Source organism: Pipistrellus kuhlii, unplaced genomic scaffold (genome assembly GCF_014108245.1).
Source record: "Pipistrellus kuhlii isolate mPipKuh1 unplaced genomic scaffold, mPipKuh1.p scaffold_m20_p_35, whole genome shotgun sequence".
Classification (NCBI taxonomy): domain Eukaryota; kingdom Metazoa; phylum Chordata; class Mammalia; order Chiroptera; family Vespertilionidae; genus Pipistrellus; species Pipistrellus kuhlii.
In genome coordinates this window covers 1089719-1108596 of record NW_023425535.1, presented here as the reverse complement: position 1 = coordinate 1108596, position 18878 = coordinate 1089719, and the positions used below count along the sequence as shown (strand labels likewise).

General features: G+C 52.9%; 1 protein-coding gene across 2 annotated transcripts in view; it reads right to left on the bottom strand.

Annotated features, from left to right (window-relative positions):
- ALOX5 (arachidonate 5-lipoxygenase) overlaps window positions 1-18878 on the bottom strand; it is a 54513-nt gene that overhangs the window by 6708 nt on the left and 28927 nt on the right. For both annotated transcript variants that reach the window (XM_036461156.2, XM_045570657.1), the window contains 2 exons: window positions 18550-18696; window positions 14651-14854 (listed from right to left, as the gene is read on the bottom strand). In XM_036461156.2, coding sequence (XP_036317049.1) covers window positions 14651-14854; window positions 18550-18696 — 351 coding nt within the window. The remainder of the gene's footprint in view (window positions 1-14650; window positions 14855-18549; window positions 18697-18878) is intronic.

Here is an 18878-nt window from a genome sequence, read left to right as displayed (position 1 = left end):
TGATGGAGGTGAGCTCAGTGATGGGGGTGATGATGGAGGTGAGCTCAGTCATGGGGATGATGATGATGGAGGTGAGCTCAGTGATGGGGATGATGAGGAAGGTGAGCTCAGTGATGGGGTGATGATGGAGGTGAGCTCAGTGATGGGGGTGATGATGGAGGTGAGCTCAGTGATGGGGGTGATGATGGAGGTGAGCTCAGTGATGGGGATGATGATGATGGAGGTGAGCTCAGTGATGGGGATGATGAGGAAGGTGAGCTCAGTGATGGGGTGATGATGGAGGTGAGCTCAGTGATGGGGGTGATGATGGAGGTGAGCTCAGTGATGGGGGTGATGATGGAGGTGAGCTCAGTGATGGGGGTGATGATGGAGGTGAGCTCAGTGATGGGGGTAATGATGGAGGTGAGCTCAGTGATGGGGATGATGATGATGGAGGTGAGCTCAGTGATGGGGATGATGAGGAAGGTGAGCTCAGTGAGGGGTGATGATGGAGGTGAGCTCAGTGATGGGGATGATGATGGAGGTGAGCTCAGTGATGGGATGATGATGGAGGTTAGCTCAGTGATGGGATGATGATGGAGGTGAGCTCAGTGACGGAGAGGATGATGGAGGTGAGCTCAGTGATGGGGAGGATGATGGAGGTGAGCTCAGTGATGGGGGTGATGATGGAGGTGAGCTCAGTGATGGGGATGATGATGGAGGTGAGCTCAGTGATGGGGAGGATGATGGAGATGAGCTCAGTGATGGGGGTGATGATGGAGGTGAGCTCAGTGATGGGGATGATGATGGAGGTGAGCTCAGTAACGGGGATGATGATGGAGGTGAGCTCAGTGATGGGGGTGATGATGGAGGTGAGCTCAGTGATGGGGTGATGATGGAGGTGAGCTCAGTGATGGGATGATGATGGAGGTGAGTTCAGTGATGGGATGATGATGGAGGTGAGCTCAGTGATGGGGGTGATGATGGAGGTGAGCTCAGTGATAGCTGTAATAATGGAGGTGAGCTCAGTGATGGGGATAATGGTGGAGGTGAGCTCAGTGATGGGGATAATGAGGAAGGCGAGCTCAGTGATGAGGATGATGAAGGAGGTGAGCTCAGTGATGGGGGTGATGAAGGAGGTGAGCTCAGTGATGGGGGTTATGATGGAGGTGAGCTCAGTGATGGGTGTAATAATGGAGGTGAGCTCAGTGATGGGGATAATGCTGGAGGTGAGCTCAGTGATGGGGATAATGAGGAAGGCGAGCTCAGTGATGAGGATGATGAAGGAGGTGAGCTCAGTGATGGGGGTGATGAAGGAGGTGAGCTCAGTGATGGGGGTGATGATGGAGGTGAGCTCAGTGATGGGTGTAATAATGGAGGTGAGCTCAGTGATGGGGATAATGGTGGAGGTGAGCTCAGTGATGGGAATAATGAGGAAGGCGAGCTCAGTGATGAGGATGATGAAGGAGGTGAGCTCAGTGATGGGGGTGATGAGGAAGGTGAGCTCAGTGATGGGGATGATGATGGAGGTGAGCTCAGTGATGGTGATGATGGAGGTGAGCGCAGTGATGGAGTGATGGTGGGGGTGAGCACAGTGATGGGGGTGATGATGGAGGTGAGCTCATGATGGGGATAATGAGGAAGGTGAGCTCAGTGATGGGGGTGATGATGGAGGTGAGCTCAGTGATGGGAGTAATGATGGAGGTGAGCTCAGTGATGAGGGTGATGATGGAGGTGAGCTCAGTGATGGGGGTGATGATGGAGGTGAGCTCAGTGATGGGGATGATGATGATGGAGGTGAGCTCAGTGATGGGGATGATGAGGAAGGTGAGCTCAGTGATGGGGATGATGATGGAGGTGAGCTCAGTGATGGGGATGATGATGGAGGTGAGCTCAGTGATGGGATGATGATGGAGGTGAGCTCAGTGATGGGGGTGATGATGGAGGTGAGCTCAGTGATGGGAGTAATGATGGAGGTGAGCTCAGTGATGGGATGATGATGGAGGTGAGCTCAGTGTAGGGTGTGATGATGGAGGTGAGCTCAGTGATGGGATGATGATGGAGATGAGCTCAGTGATTGGGGTGATTATGGAGGTGAGCTCAGTGATGGGGATGATGATGATGGAGGTGAGCTCTGTGATGGGGGTGATGATGGAGGTGAGCGCAGTGATGGGATGATGATGGAGGTGAGCTCAGTGTAGGGGGTGATGATGGAGGTGAGCTCAGTGATGGGATGATGATGGAGATGAGCTCAGTGATTGGGGTGATTATGGAGGTGAGCTCAGTGATGGGGATGATGATGGAGGTGAGCTCAGTGATGGGAGTAATGATGGAGGTGAGCTCAGTGATGGGATGATGATGGAGGTGACTCAGTGATGGGATGATGATGGAGGTGAGCTCAGTGATGGGATGATGATGGAGGTGAGCTCAGTGATGGGGGTGATGATGGAGGTGAGCTCAGTGATGGGAGTAATGATGGAGGTGAGCTCAGTGATGGGATGATGATGGAGGTGAGCTCAGTGTAGGGGATGATGATGGAGGTGAGCTCAGTGATGGCGATGATGATGGAGGTGAGCTCAGTGATGGGATGATGATGGAGGTGAGCTCAGTGATGGGGGTGATGATGGAGGTGAGCTCAGTGATAGGTGTAATAATGGAGGTGAGCTCAGTGATGGGGATAATGGTGGAGGTGAGCTCAGTGATGGGGATAATGAGGAAGGCGAGCTCAGTGATGAGGATGATGAAGGAGGTGAGCTCAGTGATGGGGGTGATGAAGGAGGTGAGCTCAGTGATGGCGATGATGATGGAGGTGAGCTCAGTGATGGGATGATGATGGAGGTGAGCTCAGTGATGGAGGTGATGAGGAAGGTGAGCTCAGTGATGGGGATGATGATGGAGGTGAGCTCAGTGATGGGGGTGATGATGGATGTGAGCTCAGTGATGGGGTGATTATGGAGGTGAGCTCAGTGATGGGGGTGATGAGGAAGGTGAGCTCTTGATGGGGATGATGGTGGAGGTGAGCTCAGTGATGGGATGATGATGGAGGTGAGCTCAGTGATGGGGGTGATGTTGGAGGTGAGCTCAGTGATGGGAGTAATGATGGAGGTGAGCTCAGTGATGGGGATGATGATGGAGGTGAGCTCAGTGATGGGATGATGATGGAGGTGAGCTCAGTGATGGGGTGATGATGGAGGTGAGCTCAGTGATGGGGTTGATGAGGAAGGTGAGCTCAGTGATGGAGATGATGGTTGAGGTGAGCTCAGTGATGGGGATGATGATGGAGGTGAGCTCAGTGATGGGATGATGATGGAGGTGAGCTCAGTGATGGGGGTGATGATGGAGGTGAGCTCAGTGATGGGAGTAATGATGTAGGTCAGCTCAGTGATGGGGATGATGATGGAGGTGATCTCAGTGATGGGAGTAATGATGGAGGTGAGCTCAGTGATGGGGATGATGATGGAGGTGAGCTCAGTGATGGGATGATGATGGAGGTGAGCTCAGTGATGGGGTGATGATGGAGGTGAGCTCAGTGATGGGGTTGATGAGGAAGGTGAGCTCAGTGATGGGGATGATGGTGGAGGTGAGCTCAGTGATGGGGATGATGATGGAGGTGAGCTCAGTGATGGGATGATGATGGAGGTGAGCTCAGTGATGGGGGTGATGATGGAGGTGAGCTCAGTGATGGGAGTAATGATGGAGGTCAGCTCAGTGATGGGGATGATGATGGAGGTTAGCTCAGTGATTGGATGATGATGGAGGTGAGCTCAGTGATTGGGGTGATGAGGAAGGTGAGCTCAGTGATGGGGGTGATGATGGAGATGAGCTCAGTGATGGGAGTAATGATGGAGGTGAGCTCAGTGATGGGGATGATGATGGAGGTTATCTCAGTGATGGGTTGATGTTGGAGGTGAGCTCAGTGATGCGGATAATGATGGAGGTGAGTTCAGTGATGTGGGTGATAATGGAGGTGAGCTCAGTGATGGGATGATGATGGAGGTGAGCTCAGTGATGTGGGTGATGATGGAGGTGAGCTCAGTGATGGGGGTGATGATGGAGGTGAGCTCAGTGATGGGATGATGATGGAGATGAGCTCATTGATTGGGGTGATTATGGAGGTGAGCTCAGTGATGGGGGTGATGATGGAGTTGAGCTCAGTGATGGGATGATGATGGAGGTGAGCTCAGTGAGGGCGTGATGATGGAGGCGAGCTCAGTGATGGAGGTGATGAGGAAGGTGAGCTCAGTGATGGGATGATGATGGAGGTGAGCTCAGTGATGGGGGTGATGAAAGAGGTGAGCTCAGTGATGGGGGTGATGAGGAAGGTGAGCTCAGTTATGGGGTGATGATGGAGGTGAGCTCAGTGATGGGGGTGATGATGGAGGTGACCTCAGTGATAGGGTGATGATGGAGGTGAGCTCAGTGATGGGGGTGATGAGGAAGGTGAGCTCAGTGATGGGATGATGATGGAGATGAGCTCAGTGATGTGATGATGATGGAGGTGAGCTCAGTGATGGAGGTGATGAGGAAGGTGAGCTCAGTGATGGGGATGATGATGGAGGTGAGCTCAGTGATGGGGGTGATGATGGATGTGAGCTCAGTGATGGGGTGATTATGGAGGTGAGCTCAGTGATGGGGGTGATGAGGAAGGTGAGCTCTTGATGGGGATGATGGTGGAGGTGAGCTCAGTGATGGGATGATGATGGAGGTGAGCTCAGTGATGGAGGTGATGAGGAAGGTGAGCTCAGTGATGGGGGTGATGATGGAGGTGAGCTCAGTGATGGGAGTAATGATGGAGGTGAGCTCAGTGATGAGGGTGATGATGGAGGTGAGCTCAGTGATGGGGGTGATGATGGAGGTGAGCTCAGTGATGGGGATGATGATGATGGAGGTGAGCTCAGTGATGGGGATGATGAGGAAGGTGAGCTCAGTGATGGGGATGATGATGGAGGTGAGCTCAGTGATGGGGATGATGATGGAGGTGAGCTCAGTGATGGGATGATGATGGAGGTGAGCTCAGTGATGGGGGTGATGATGGAGGTGAGCTCAGTGATGGGAGTAATGATGGAGGTGAGCTCAGTGATGGGATGATGATGGAGGTGAGCTCAGTGTAGGGGGTGATGATGGAGGTGAGCTCAGTGATGGGATGATGATGGAGATGAGCTCAGTGATTGGGGTGATTATGGAGGTGAGCTCAGTGATGGGGATGATGATGATGGAGGTGAGCTCAGTGATGGGGGTGATGATGGAGGTGAGCGCAGTGATGGGATGATGATGGAGGTGAGCTCAGTGTAGGGGGTGATGATGGAGGTGAGCTCAGTGATGGGATGATGATGGAGATGAGCTCAGTGATTGGGGTGATTATGGAGGTGAGCTCAGTGATGGGGATAATGATGGAGGTGAGCTCAGTGATGGGAGTAATGATGGAGGTGAGCTCAGTGATGGGATGATGATGGAGGTGACTCAGTGATGGGATGATGATGGAGGTGAGCTCAGTGATGGGATGATGATGGAGGTGAGCTCAGTGATGGGGGTGATGATGGAGGGTGAGCTCAGTGATGGGAGTAATGATGGAGGTGAGCTCAGTGATGGGATGATGATGGAGGTGAGCTCAGTGATGGGATGATGATGGAGGTGAGCTCAGTGATGGGGGTGATGATGGAGGTGAGCTCAGTGATGGGATGATGATGGAGGTGAGCTCAGTGATGGGGGTGATGATGGAGGTGAGCTCAGTGATAGGTGTAATGATGGAGGTGAGCTCAGTGATGGGGATAATGGTGGAGGTGAGCTCAGTGATGGGGATATGAGGAAGGCGAGCTCAGTGATGAGATGATGAAGGAGTGAGCTCAGTGATGGGGGTGATGAAGGAGGTGAGCTCAGTGATGGCGATGATGATGGAGGTGAGCTCAGTGATGGTATGATGATGGAGGTGGAGCTCAGTGATGGAGGTGATGAGGAAGGTGAGCTTATGGGATAGGAGGTAGGAGGGGATGATGAGGAAGGTGAGCTCAGTGATGGGGGTGATGGAGGAAGTGAGCTCATTGATGGGGATGATGATGGAGGTGAGCTCAGTGATGGGATGATGATGGAGGTGAGCTCAGTGATGGGGTGATGTTTGAGGTGAGCTCAGTGATGGGAGTGATGATGGAGGTGAGCTCAGTGATTGGGGATGATGATGGAGTGAGCTCAGTGATGGGGTGATGATGGAGGTGAGCTCAGTGATGGGGTTGATGATGGAGGTGAGCTCTTGATGGGGATGATGGTGGGGTGAGCTCAGTGATGGGAATGATGATGGAGGTGAGCTCAGTGATGGGGGTGATGTTTGGAGGTGAGCTCAGTGATGGGAGTATATGATGGAGGTGAGCTCAGTGATGGGGATGATGATGGAGGTGAGCTCAGTGATGGGGATGATGATGGAGGTGAGCTCAGTGATGGGGATGATGAAGGAGGTGAGCTCAGTGATGGGGGTGATGAGGAAGGTGAGCTCAGTGATGGGGATGATGGTTGAGGTGAGCTCAGTGATGGGGATGATGATGGAGGTGAGCTCAGTGATGGAGATGATGGAGGTGAGCTCAGTGATGGGGATGATGATGGAGGTGAGCTCAGTGATGGGAGTAATGATGTAGGTCACTCAGTGATGGGGATGATGATGGAGGTGATCTCAGTGATGGGAGTAATGATGGAGGTGAAGCTCAGTGATGGGGAATGATGATGGAGGTGAGCTCAGTGATTGGGATGATGATGGAGGTGAGCTCAGTGATGGGGTGATGATGGAGGTGAGCTCAGTGGATGGGGTTGATGAGGAAGGTGAGCTCAGTGATGGGGATGATGGTGGAGGTGAGCTCAGTGATGGGGATGATGATGGAGGTGAGCTCAGTGATGGGTATAGATGGAGGTGAGCTCATGATGGCTGAGGGGTGATGCTGGGAGTTGATGAGGAAGGTGAGCTCAGTGATGGGGATGATGGTGGAGGTGAGCTCAGTGATGGGGATATGATGGAGGTGAGCTCAGTGATTGGGGTGGATGATGGAAGGTGAGCTCAGTGATGGGGTGATGAGAGGAGAGGAGCTCAGTGATGGGTGTAATGATGGAGGTGAGCTCAGTGATGGGGATGATGATGGAGGTTAGCTCAGTGATGGGATGATGATGGAGGTGAGCTCAGTGAGTGGGGATAGTAGGAAGGTGAGCTCAGTGAGGGGGTGAGATGATGGAGGTGAGCTCAGTGATGGGAGTAATGATGGAGGTGAGCTCAGTGATGGGTGATGAATGATGAGGTGTTAGTCGTGATGGGGGTGATGATGGAGTGGTGAGCTCAGTGATGGGGGTGTGATGATGGAGGTGAGCTCAGTGATGGGGGTGATGATGGAGGTGAGCTCAGTGATGGGGATGATGGATGGAGAGAGCTCAGTGATGTGGGTGATGATGGAGGTGAGCTCAGTGATGGGGTGATGATGGAGTTGAGCTCAGTGATGGACGGATGATGAGGACGGTGAGCTCAGTGATGGGGTGATTATGGAGGTGAGCTCAGTGATGGGGTGGGGAATGATGGAGTTGAGCTCAGTGATGGGATGATGATGGAAGGTGAGGCTCAGTGAGGGGGTGATGATGGAGGTGAGCTCAGTGATGGAGGTTGATGATGGAGGTTGAGCTCAGTGATGGGGTGATGATGGAGGTGAGCTCAGTGATGGGGGTGATGATGGAGGTGAGCTCAGTGATGGGGGTGATGAGGAAGGTGAGCTCAGTGATGGGGATGATGATGGAGGTTGAGCTCAGTGATGTGATGATGATGGAGGGTGAGCTCAGTGATGGAGGTGATGATGGAGGTGAGCTCAGTGATGGGGGGTGATGAGGAGGTGAGCTCAGTGATGGGATGATGATGGAATGTGAGCTCAGTGATGGGGTGATGATGGAGGTGAGCTCAGTGATGGGGTGAGATGAGGAAGGTGAGCTCATGATGGGGATGATGGTGGAGGTGAGATCAGTGATGGGATGATGATGGAGGTGAGCTCAGTGATGGGGGTGATGATGGAGGTGAGCTCAGTGATGGGAGTAATGATGGAGGTGAGCTCAGTGATGGGGATGATGGTGGAGGTGAGCTCAGTGATGGGATGATGATGGAGGTGAGCTCAGTGATGGGGGTGATGATGGAGGTGAGCTCAGTGATGGGGGTGATGAGGAAGGTGAGCTCAGTGATGGAGAGTGATGGTTGAGGTGAGCTCAGTGATGGGGGATGATGATGGAGGTGAGCTCAGTGATGGGATGATGATGGAGGTGAGCTCAGTGAGATGGGGTTGATGAGGAAGGTGAGCTCAGTGAGGGGAGATGATGGTTAGGTGAGCTCAGTGGATGGGGATGATGATGGAGGTGAGCTCAGTGATGGGGATGATGATGGAGGTGAGCTCAGTGATGGGGTTAATGATGGAGGTGAGCTCAGTGATGGGGATGATGATGGAGGTGAGCTCAGTGATGGGGATGATGATGGAGGTAGCTCAGTGATGGGGAGATAATGATGGAGGTGAGCTCAGTGATGGGGATGATGATGGAGGTGAGCTCAGTGATGGGATATGATGGTGGAGGTGCGCTCAGTGATGGGGTGATGATGGAGGTGAGCTCAGTGATGGGATGATGATGGAAGGTGAGCTCAGTGATGGGGGTGATGATGGAGGTGAGCTCAGTGATGGGAGTGATGATGGAGGTGAGCTCAGTGATGGGATGATGATGGAGGTTAGCTCAGTGATTGGGATGATGATGGAGGTGAGCTCAGTGATTGGGGTGTATGAGGAGGTGAGCTCAGTGATGGGGATGATGATGGAGGTGAGCTCAGTGATTGGGATGATGATGGAGGTGAGCTCAGTGAGTGGGGTTGATGAGTAAGGTTGAGCTCAGTGAATGGGGGTGATGATGGAGGTGAGCTCAGTGATGGGATATGATGGAGGTGAGCTCGAGTGATGTGGAGGATGATGGAGGTGATCTCAGTGATGGTTGATGTTGGAGGTGAGCTCAGTGATGCGGATGATGATGGAGGTGAGCTTCAGTGATGTGGGTGATGATGGAGGTGAGCTCAGTGATGGGATGATGATGGAGGGGAGCTCAGTGATGGGGTGATGATGGAGGTGAGCTCAGTGATGGGGGTGATGATGGAGGTGAGCTCAGTGATGGGATGATGATGGAGATGAGCTCATTGATTGGGGTGATTATGGCGGTGACGCTCAGTGATGGAGGTGGATGAGGAAGTTGAGCTCAGTGATGGGATGATGATGGAGGTGAGCTCAGTGATGGGGGTGATGAAAGAGGTGAGCTCAGTGATGGGGGTGATGAGGAAGGTGAGCTCAGTTATGGGGTGATGATGGAGGTGAGCTCAGTGATGGGGTGATGATGGAGGGAGCTCAGTGATGGGGGTGATGATGGAGGTGAGCTCAGTGATGGGGGTGATGAAGGAGGTGAGCTCAGTGATGGGATGATGATGGAGATGAGCTCAGTGATGTGATGATGATGGAGGTGAGCTCAGTGATGGGGGTGATGAGGAAGGTGAGCTCAGTGATGGTGATGATGGAGGGAGGTGAGCTCAGTGATGGGGGTGATGATGGAGGTGAGCTCAGTGATGGGGGTGATGATGGAGGTGAGCTCAGTGACAGGGATGAAGATGTAGGTGAGCTCAGTGATGGGGTGATGATGGACGTTAGCTCAGAGATGGGAGTAATGATAGAGGTGAGCTCAGTGATGGGGTTGAGAATGGAGGTGAGCTCAGTGATGGAGGTGATGAGGAAGGTGAGCTCAGTGATGGGGTGATGATGGAGGTGAGCTCAGTGATGGAGGTGATGTGGAAGGTGAGCTCAGTGATGGGGATGATGAAGGAGGTGAGCTCAGTGATTGGGGTGATGAGGAAGGTGAGCTCAGTGATTGGGATGATGATGGAGGTGAGCTCAGTGATGGGGATGATGAAGGAGGTGAGCTCAGTGATGGGGGTGATGAGGAAGGTGAGCTCAGTGATGGGATGATGAGTGGAGGTTCGCTCAGTGATGGGGATGATGATGGAGGTTGAGCTCAGTGATGGGGTTGATGATGAGAAGGTGAGCTCAGTGATGAGGTGAGGGTGGAGGTTAGCTCAGTGATGGGGATGATGATGGAGGTGAGCTCAGTGATGGGTTTGATGATGGAGGTGAGCTCAGTGATGGGGTGGGATGGAGTTGAGCTCAGTGAGGGGGTGATGATGGCGGGTGAGCTTCAGTGATGGGTTTGATGGATGGAGGTGAGCTCCAGTGATGGGGTGTGTGATGGAGGGGTGAGCTCAGTGATGGGGATGATGAGGAAGGAGTGAGCTCAGTGATGAGGATGATGGTGGAGGTGAGCTCAGTCATGGGATGATGATGGAGGTGAGCTCAGTGATGGAAATGATGGAGGTGAGCTCAGTGATGGGGGTGATGATGGCGGTGAGCTCAGTGATGGGTTTGATGATGGAGGTGAGCTCAGTGATGGGGATGATGATGATGGAGGTGAGCTCAGTGATGGGAATGATGATGGAGGTGAGCTCAGTGATGGGATGATGATGGAGGTGAGCTCAGTGATGGGTTTGATGATGGAGGTGAGCTCAGTGATGGGGGTGATGATGGAGGTGAGCTCAGTGATGGGGATGATGATGGAGGTGAGCTCAGTGATGGGAGTAATGATGGAGGTGAGCTCAGTGATGGGGATGATGATGGAGGTGAGCTCAGTGATGGGATGATGATGGAAGTGAGCTCAGTGATGGGGTGATGATGGAGGTGAGCTCAGTGATGGGGTTGATGAGGAAGGTGAGCTCAGTGATGGGGATGATGGTGGAGGTGAGCTCAGTGATGGGGATGATGATGGAGGTCGAGCCTCAGTGATGGGATGATTGATGGAGGTGAGGCCTAGTGAATGATGGGGGTGATGATGGAGGTGAGCTCAGTGATTGGGAGTAATGATGGAGGTGATCTCAGTGATGGGAGTAATGATGGAGGGTAGCTCAGTGATGGGGATGATGATGGCGGTTATCTCAGTGATGGGTTGATGTTAGAGTGAGCTCAGTGATGCGGATAATGATGGAGGTGAGTTCAGTGATGTGGGTTGATAATGAGGTTGAGCTTCAGTGATGGGATATGATGGAGGTGAGCTAATTGATGGGGGTGATGATGGAGGTGAGCTCAGTGATGGGGGTGATGATGGAGGTGAGCTCAGTGATGGGATGATGATGGAGATGAGCTCAGTGATTGGGGTGATTATGGAGGTGAGCTCAGTGATGGGGGTGATGATGGAGTTGAGCTCAGTGATGGGATGATGATGGAGATGAGCTTACTGATTGGGGTGATTATGGAGGTGAGCTCAGTGATGGGGGTGATGATGGAGGTGAGCTCAGTGATGGGGATGATGATGGAGGTGAGCTCAGTGATGGGATGATGATGGAGGTGAGCTCAGTGATGGGGTGATGATGGAGGTGAGCTCAGTGATGGGGTTTATGAGGAAGGTGAGCTCAGTGATGGGGATGATGGTGGAGGTGTGCTCAGTGATGGGGATGATGATGGAGGTGAGCTCAGTGATGGGATGATGATGGAGGTGAGCTCAGTGATGGGGGTGATGATGGAGGTGAGCTCAGTGTTGGGAGTAATGATGGAGGTCAGCTCAGTGATGGGGATGATGATGGAGGTGAGCTCAGTGATGGGAGTAATGATGGAGGTGAGCTCAGTGATGGGGATGATGATGGAGGGAGCTCAGTGATGGATGATGATGGAGGTTGAAGCTCAGTGATGGGGTGGGGATGATGGTGGAGGTGAGCTCAGTGATGGGATGATGATGGAGGTGAGCTCAGTGATGGGGATGATGATGGAGGTGAGCTCAGTGATGGGATGATGATGGAGGTGAGCTCAGTGATGGGATGATGATGGAGGTGAGCTCAGTGATGGGGATGATGATGGGGGGTTAGCTCAGTGTGGGGATGATGATGGAGGTGAGCTCAGTGATGGGGGTGATGATGGAGGTGAGCTCAGTGATTGGGGATGATGATGGAGGTGAGCTCAGTGATTGGGTGATGATGGAGATGAGCTCAGTGATGGGAGTAATGATGGAGGTGAGCTCAGTGATGGGAGTAATGATGGAGGTGAGCTCAGTGATGGGAGTAATGATGAAGGTGAGCTCAGTGATGGGGATGATGATGGAGGTTAGCTCAGTGATGGGGATGATGAGGAGGTGAGCTCAGTGATGGGTGGATGATGATGGAGGTGAGCTCAGTGCTGGGGATAATGATGGAGGTGAGCTCAGTGATGTGGGTGATAATGAGGGATGATGGAGGTGAGCTCAGTGATGTGGGTGAGGATGGAGGTGAGCTCAGTGATGGGGGTGATGATGGAGGTGAGCTCAGTGATGGGATGATGATGGAGATGAGCTCAGTGATTGGGGTGATTATGGAGGTGAGCTCAGTGATGGGGGTGATGATGGAGTTGAGCTCAGTGATTGGATGATGATGGAGGTGAGCTCAGTGAGGGCGTGATGATGGAGGCGAGCTCAGTGATGGAGGTGATGAGGAAGGTGAGCTCAGTGATGGGATGATGATGGAGGTGAGCTCAGTGATGGGGGTGATGAAAGAGGTGAGCTCAGTGATGGGGGTGATGAGGAAGGTGAGCTCAGTGATGGGGTGATGATGGAGGTGAGCTCAGTGATGGGGGTGATGATGGAGGTGACCTCAGTGATAGGGTGATGATGGAGGTGAGCTCAGTGATGGGGGTGATGAGGAAGGTGAGCTCAGTGATGGGATGATGATGGAGATGAGCTCAGTGATGTGATGATGATGGAGGTGAGCTCAGTGATGGGGGTGATGAGGAAGGTGAGCTCAGTGATGGGATGATGATGGAGATGAGCTCAGTGATGGGGGTGATGATGGAGGTGAGCTCAGTGATGGGGGTGATGATGGAGGTGAGCTCAGTGACAGGGATGAAGATGTAGGTGAGCTCAGTGATGGGGGTGATGATGGAGGTTAGCTCAGAGATGGGAGTAATGATAGAGGTGAGCTCAGTGATGGGGTTGAGAATGGAGGTGAGCTCAGTGATGGAGGTGATGAGGAAGGTGAGCTCAGTGATGGGGTGATGATGGAGGTGAGCTCAGTGATGGAGGTGATGTGGAAGGTGAGCTCAGTTATGGGGATGATGAAGGAGGTGAGCTCAGTGATGGGGGTGATGAGGAAGGTGAGCTCAGTGATTGGGATGATGATGGAGGTGAGCTCAGTGATGGGGATGATGAAGGAGGTGAGCTCAGTGATTGGGGTGATGAGGAAGGTGAGCTCAGTGATTGGGATGATGATGGAGGTGCGCTCAGTGATGGGGATGATGAAGGAGGTGAGCTCAGTGATGGGGGTGATGAGGAAGGTGAGCTCAGTGATGAGGATGATGGTGGAGGTTAGCTCAGTGATGGGGATGATGATGGAGGTGAGCTCAGTGATGGGTTTGATGATGGAGGTGAGCTCAGTGATGGGGTGGTGATGGAGGTGAGCTCAGTGATGGGGGTGATGATGGCGGTGAGCTCAGTGATGGGTTTGATGATGGAGGTGAGCTCAGTGATGGGGTGGTGATGGAGGTGAGCTCAGTGATGGGGGTGATGAGGAAGGTGAGCTCAGTGATGAGGATGATGGTGGAGGTGAGCTCAGTCATGGGATGATGATGGAGGTGAGCTCAGTGATGGAGATGATTTAGGTGAGCTCAGTGATGGGGGTGATGATGGCGGTGAGCTCAGTGATGGGTTTGATGATGGAGGTGAGCTCAGTGATGGGGAGGATGATGGAGGTGAGCTCAGTGATGGGGATGATGATGGAGGTGAGCTCAGTGATGGGTTTGATGATGGAGGTGAGCTCAGTGATGGGGGTGATGATGGAGGTGAGCTCAGTGATGGGGTGATGATGGAGGTGAGCTCAGTAATGGGGTGATGATGGACGTGAGCTCAGTGATGGGGGTGATGAGGAAGGTGAGCTCAGTGACAGGATGATGATGGAGGTGAGCTCAGTGATGGGATGATGATGGAGGTGAGCTCAGTGATGGGTTTGATGATGGAGGTGAGCTCAGTGATGGGGTGATGATGGTGGTGAGCTTAGTGATGGGCGTGATGAGGAAGGTGAGCTCAGTGACGGGATGATGATGGAGATGAGCTCAGTGATGGGGGTGATGATGCCAGTGGAAATGGCCGATGCGTGTGTGTGGAGCTCCTCTCTGCGTCAGGCAGTTTTAAGCTCTAAATGCGTTAACTATTTTAATGTGGACAATAATCCTATGAGGCAGGTGCGCTTTTTGAAATTTGTTATACAGATGGGGAAACTGAGGTAGGTGGGAATGTTCTTAGCCTGCAGCCACCTTTACTGCCGGTGCTGACAGGGACAGAGGGCAGTGGTGGGGCTCCACCTGTGCTCAGACTAGGGTCCTGCTGATCTCCTTTATTTGCCTCTTCCCATGTGGCCTCGCTGCCAGGTCACCAGGTGTCAGGCCCCAGGCCCGAGTCCTCAGGGGCCAGCAGGTGCTCAGCACACATTACCGCCCCCAGAACACCTCTCCGGGACCCCTGTCTGCTGGCCTCCAAGCCAGGCCTGCTGGGAAGTCAGTGCCCCTCGCTCCCTCCCCACTGTCCATCCACATCCAGAAACTCCCCCTGCCCTGCCCCGTAGGGCAGTAGCTTGCTGTACCTTAAAAACGGGGTGCACAGCGGGCAGCTGGCGGTACATGGCGATGCCGAACACCTCGGACACCAGGTGCGTGCGCAGGAGGTGGGTGATGGTCTGGTGGATGTGGAAGTCACTGGAGCGCACCCAGATCTTGGCCAGAAGCCAGTCGTACTTTGAATCCGAAGGAAAGAAAATGGGGTTTTCGTCTCCTGGCACTTGGTTGAGCTGGTGCATGGAAGAGAGAAAATACACTTAACCTTCCATTCCAAACCATGGCTCCCAGGTAGCCCGGCCGGACGGGAAATTCCAGAGGAATCCGGATTCCTTTTTTAAATGAAATCTTTATTGTGAAAATATTCCGCATTTCTTTTTATTCCCCATTGGCCCCTTCTAGCGCGCTCCCTGCCCCCACCAAGGCTTTTCCACCCTATTGTCAATGTGCATGAGATGGGCACACAGTATACGCATACAGGTTCTTTGGTTGATCTCTTCCCACCCGCCTTCCCTCTGAGATTCCACAGTCTTTTCTATGCTTCTATACCTGTGAGTCTATTTTATTTACCAGTTTATTTTGTTCATTAGAGTCTACATGTGAGTGAGATCCTGTGATACTTGTCTTTCTCTGACTGGCTTATTTCTCTTAGCGTAATGCTCTCCAGGTCCCTCCATGCTGTCTCACAGGGTAAGAGATCCTTCTTCTTTACTGCTGCATAGTGTTCCATGGTGTGTATGTACCACAGCTTTATATCCACTCCTCTGCTGATGGGCACCTGGGCTGTTTCCAGGTCATAGCTGTTACAAATTGCGCTGCTGTGAACATTGGGATACGTACACTCTTTCTGATTGGATTTCTTAAATAGGGACTTTGGAGTTCTGGGAAGATCTCGGGGGAGAGCAGGTGGGCCAGGGGCCTCTGTTTCCCATCCCAGCTACATCGCTCAATACCCAGGGACCCGGGGCAATGTTAAATCACAGTATCAGCATTCCTGTGTTTTTGTTGTTTTCACTTTTACTGAATTTATTGGGGTCGCATTGGTTAATAAAATTATGTAGGTTTCGGGTGTACAATTCTACAATGCAGCATCTGTACATTGTCCTGTGTTCACCACCCCAAGTCAAGCCTCCTTCCAGCACCCTTTACCCTCTGCTCCCTCCCTTCACCCCTTCCCTCTGCTAATCACCATCTGTTGTCTGTGTCTATAAATTGTTGATTTTTGCTTACTTCTTTCATCTTTTTCACTCAACTCCCTCCCGTCTGTCAGTCTGTCCTCTGTATCTATTTCCGTTAGTTTAACTAATTTGTTCATTAAGCATTCATCTTTCTGATTTTAATGGAAATGGCCTTAGAATTGCCATTTTTGAATATTTCCTGACTTCATCATATGGAGGTAATTTCTATTATTATTTTAATTTTCACGAGTTGTGTTATTACATTTCGGTTTCAGTTGGTACAACCAGAATGTTTTCCGTATCGGCGTGGTGCATTGGGCTGATACAGAGGCACCTGGAATAAACTCGCTTGGTGTGACACACTGCTGCGTTTGCTCTTCATCGTTAGCATGAAACACGGTGGTCAGCGCCTCTGAAACCTGCACCTGTCACTGGGTGCCCGGGGCCCTCCTGGAGCCTGCCCGGGGCAGCAGGCCTGGCCAGCCCCGCAGTGTGACCCGGGGCCACGTGCCCTCTAACGGCGCCCGCAACACAGCGCTCATCTCAGAGCCTCGCGCCAGTCGTTTAACCAGCTTTCCAAATGCTCAGCTGGAGGTTGGCTTATTTCCTACAATTCTTCTAGTAATTTGTGTTTCGCTTGGTTTTTATCCATTTCCTCTGGGTTTTCAAGTTTGTTGCCACATTATTACTCTTCTAAAAAACCTATGATCGTCTTTCTCTTCTTTCCAGTCTTGTATGTTTTTGCTCTTTCTGTTCTTTCATTGCCTCGTGAGGGGCTTTGTTCAGAACCAGACTTCGAATGTACTGCTCTCTGCCTTCATTTGCATGTTCTTTATAATTCGCAAAGTCCCCATCGTCAGGAGCAGGAAGAGATTCAGGAACATCCCGTGACTTGCCCAAGGTCCACGGCCTGTAAGCACGTGGCAGAGCTGGGCCTGGGGCACCGGCTGTGTCAGGGCGCACCAGTGGGGTGGCCCCTCCTTGCTCTCCTCGCTGCCGACTCCTCTGACATACCTCCCTCACCCCGTGCACAGGGCCTCTCTCTGGTGCCGGCGGGAACCTGCCTGCAGGAAACGTGCCCTGGGACTGGGGACAGGGGAGCACTGACTTGAAGCCAGAGGCCTGGTGTGAGTCCCAGATTTGCTACTGACTGGGCGCACCTGTGCCTCAGTTTCCCTCTCTGTGGTGAACGGTCATCTATCTTGCAGGGCTGTAGCGATGATTACATGACTAGAGGCAGGTCCTTCCTGGAACCCCTGGTGACTAAATGTCTCAGCACACAGGATTTTTAAGACTTTAGCAATGTGCATACTTCATTGTGTGACGCCTCTTTCTCCCACCCAGGTGTGGGTAACATATATTTTACAATCAAATATATTAGTACTAGAGGCCCAGTGCACAAAATTCATGCACGGGAGTGGGGTGGGCTAGACTGACAATTGGACATCTCTCTCACAATCTGGGACTGCTGGCTTCTAATTTAATTTAAAAAAGGAGTCCAGATTCCTTTGTTCTGAACAAAGCCCCCTCACGAGGCCAATGAAAGAACTCACCTGCCTGCCAGCCTGATCACCCCTAAATGCCCTCCCTTGTTGGCCTGATCACCCCTAACTGCCCTCTCCTGACAGCCTGATTGCTCCTAACTGCTCTCCCCTGATGGCCTGATCACCCCTAACCACCTCAGCCTTGGCCCCCCACCACCATGGCTTTGTCTGGAAGGATGTCCAGAAGATGTCTGGTCTAATTAGCATATTAGCCTTTTATTAGTGTAGATTCCTGCAATGACATGAATTTCACATTGAAAGAGAAAAAGCTTTTAATTGGTTCAGAGTGAGTTTTGCTACCAATAAATTTGCTGCCAATTTTTGAAAAACTTAGCAGGGTTAGAACTTTTTAGATTTCAGGATTGAGGATAAGGGATTGTGGGTTGCATGGGAACGCTTAGGGGCAGTCTTGGTTTGTGGTTAGCACCAGGCCAAATTGGTGGCTATGATGTCTCTAGCACCAATGTCTGGCTTGGGGTTGGCTCAAAGTGCTGTTTGCTGAATGCTTGTCCACCATGGGCCCCTGGCAGCCCACCCCAGGACCTCTGCCAGGTCCCACCTGCTTCCTGCTGTCTGGACACCAGCTTCCGTGGAGTCACAGATCCCGGTGCTGAGAGAGGCAGAGGGCAGCCGGGAAGGGGAGAGATGAAACTCTGTCCCACCCACCTCCCCCCAGAAGCTCCAGGGCACGCATGGCTCCTGGCCCAGGCTCAGGCTGCCTCCCGGGCTCAGTGCCCGCTCACTCATGCTTCCCCTGCCTGGCCCTGCTGATTGTGATTTGGGGCTCCTGCTCAGTGCTCGCTCAGTGCCCGCTCAGTGCCTGCCTGGCCCTGCTGATTGTGATTTGGGGCTCCTGCTCAGTGCTCGCTCAGTGCCCGCTCAGTGCCTGCCTGGCCCTGCTGATTGTGATTTGGGGCTCCTGCCCCGGGTGGGGGTGAAGTGGGTTATCCCAGGGCAGGTCCTCTCAGACAGCTCATCTTGCCAGGAACTTCTCAAGTGGGTCTTGGGGAGCGGAGCCCTCCCTGCCCTGTGGACAGCGCTCCGCACGCCTGGCAGGAAGCCCTGGTCCTCGTTCCCGCCTGCCTGCAGAGCTTCCTGCCTCCCCCTCAGGAGCGCAGGTGGAGCTGTCCCTCCTCCTGGAGGTTCAGTGAGCCGCCCTGCGCCCTGTGTGCGAGGGGAAGCCAGGAAAGGAGGGGCCGAGCCTACCTGGATGGCGATGGGGACCATCTTGTTGACCAGGTTCTTGTACAGCAGGCAGATGGGAGCGGCCAGGAACTGCAGCGTGCAGGGGTCTGTTTTGTTGGCATCGATGCCGTCCAGCAGCTCAAAGTCCACGATGAAGATGTTCCCTTGCTGCGGGGAGCGAGAGGAAATGGGTCCAAATCAGTGTCAGGCGGAGACGGGCCCTGGAATGCGGCCGGCGGGAGGGACGCAGCTCGGGAGGCCCCTCGCCCAGCGGAGCGCAGGGGTGTGGTTCTGTGCCCCGCTCAGAGGCTGGCCCAGCCAGGGGCCCGGGCTGCAGAGGCTTCCTCACA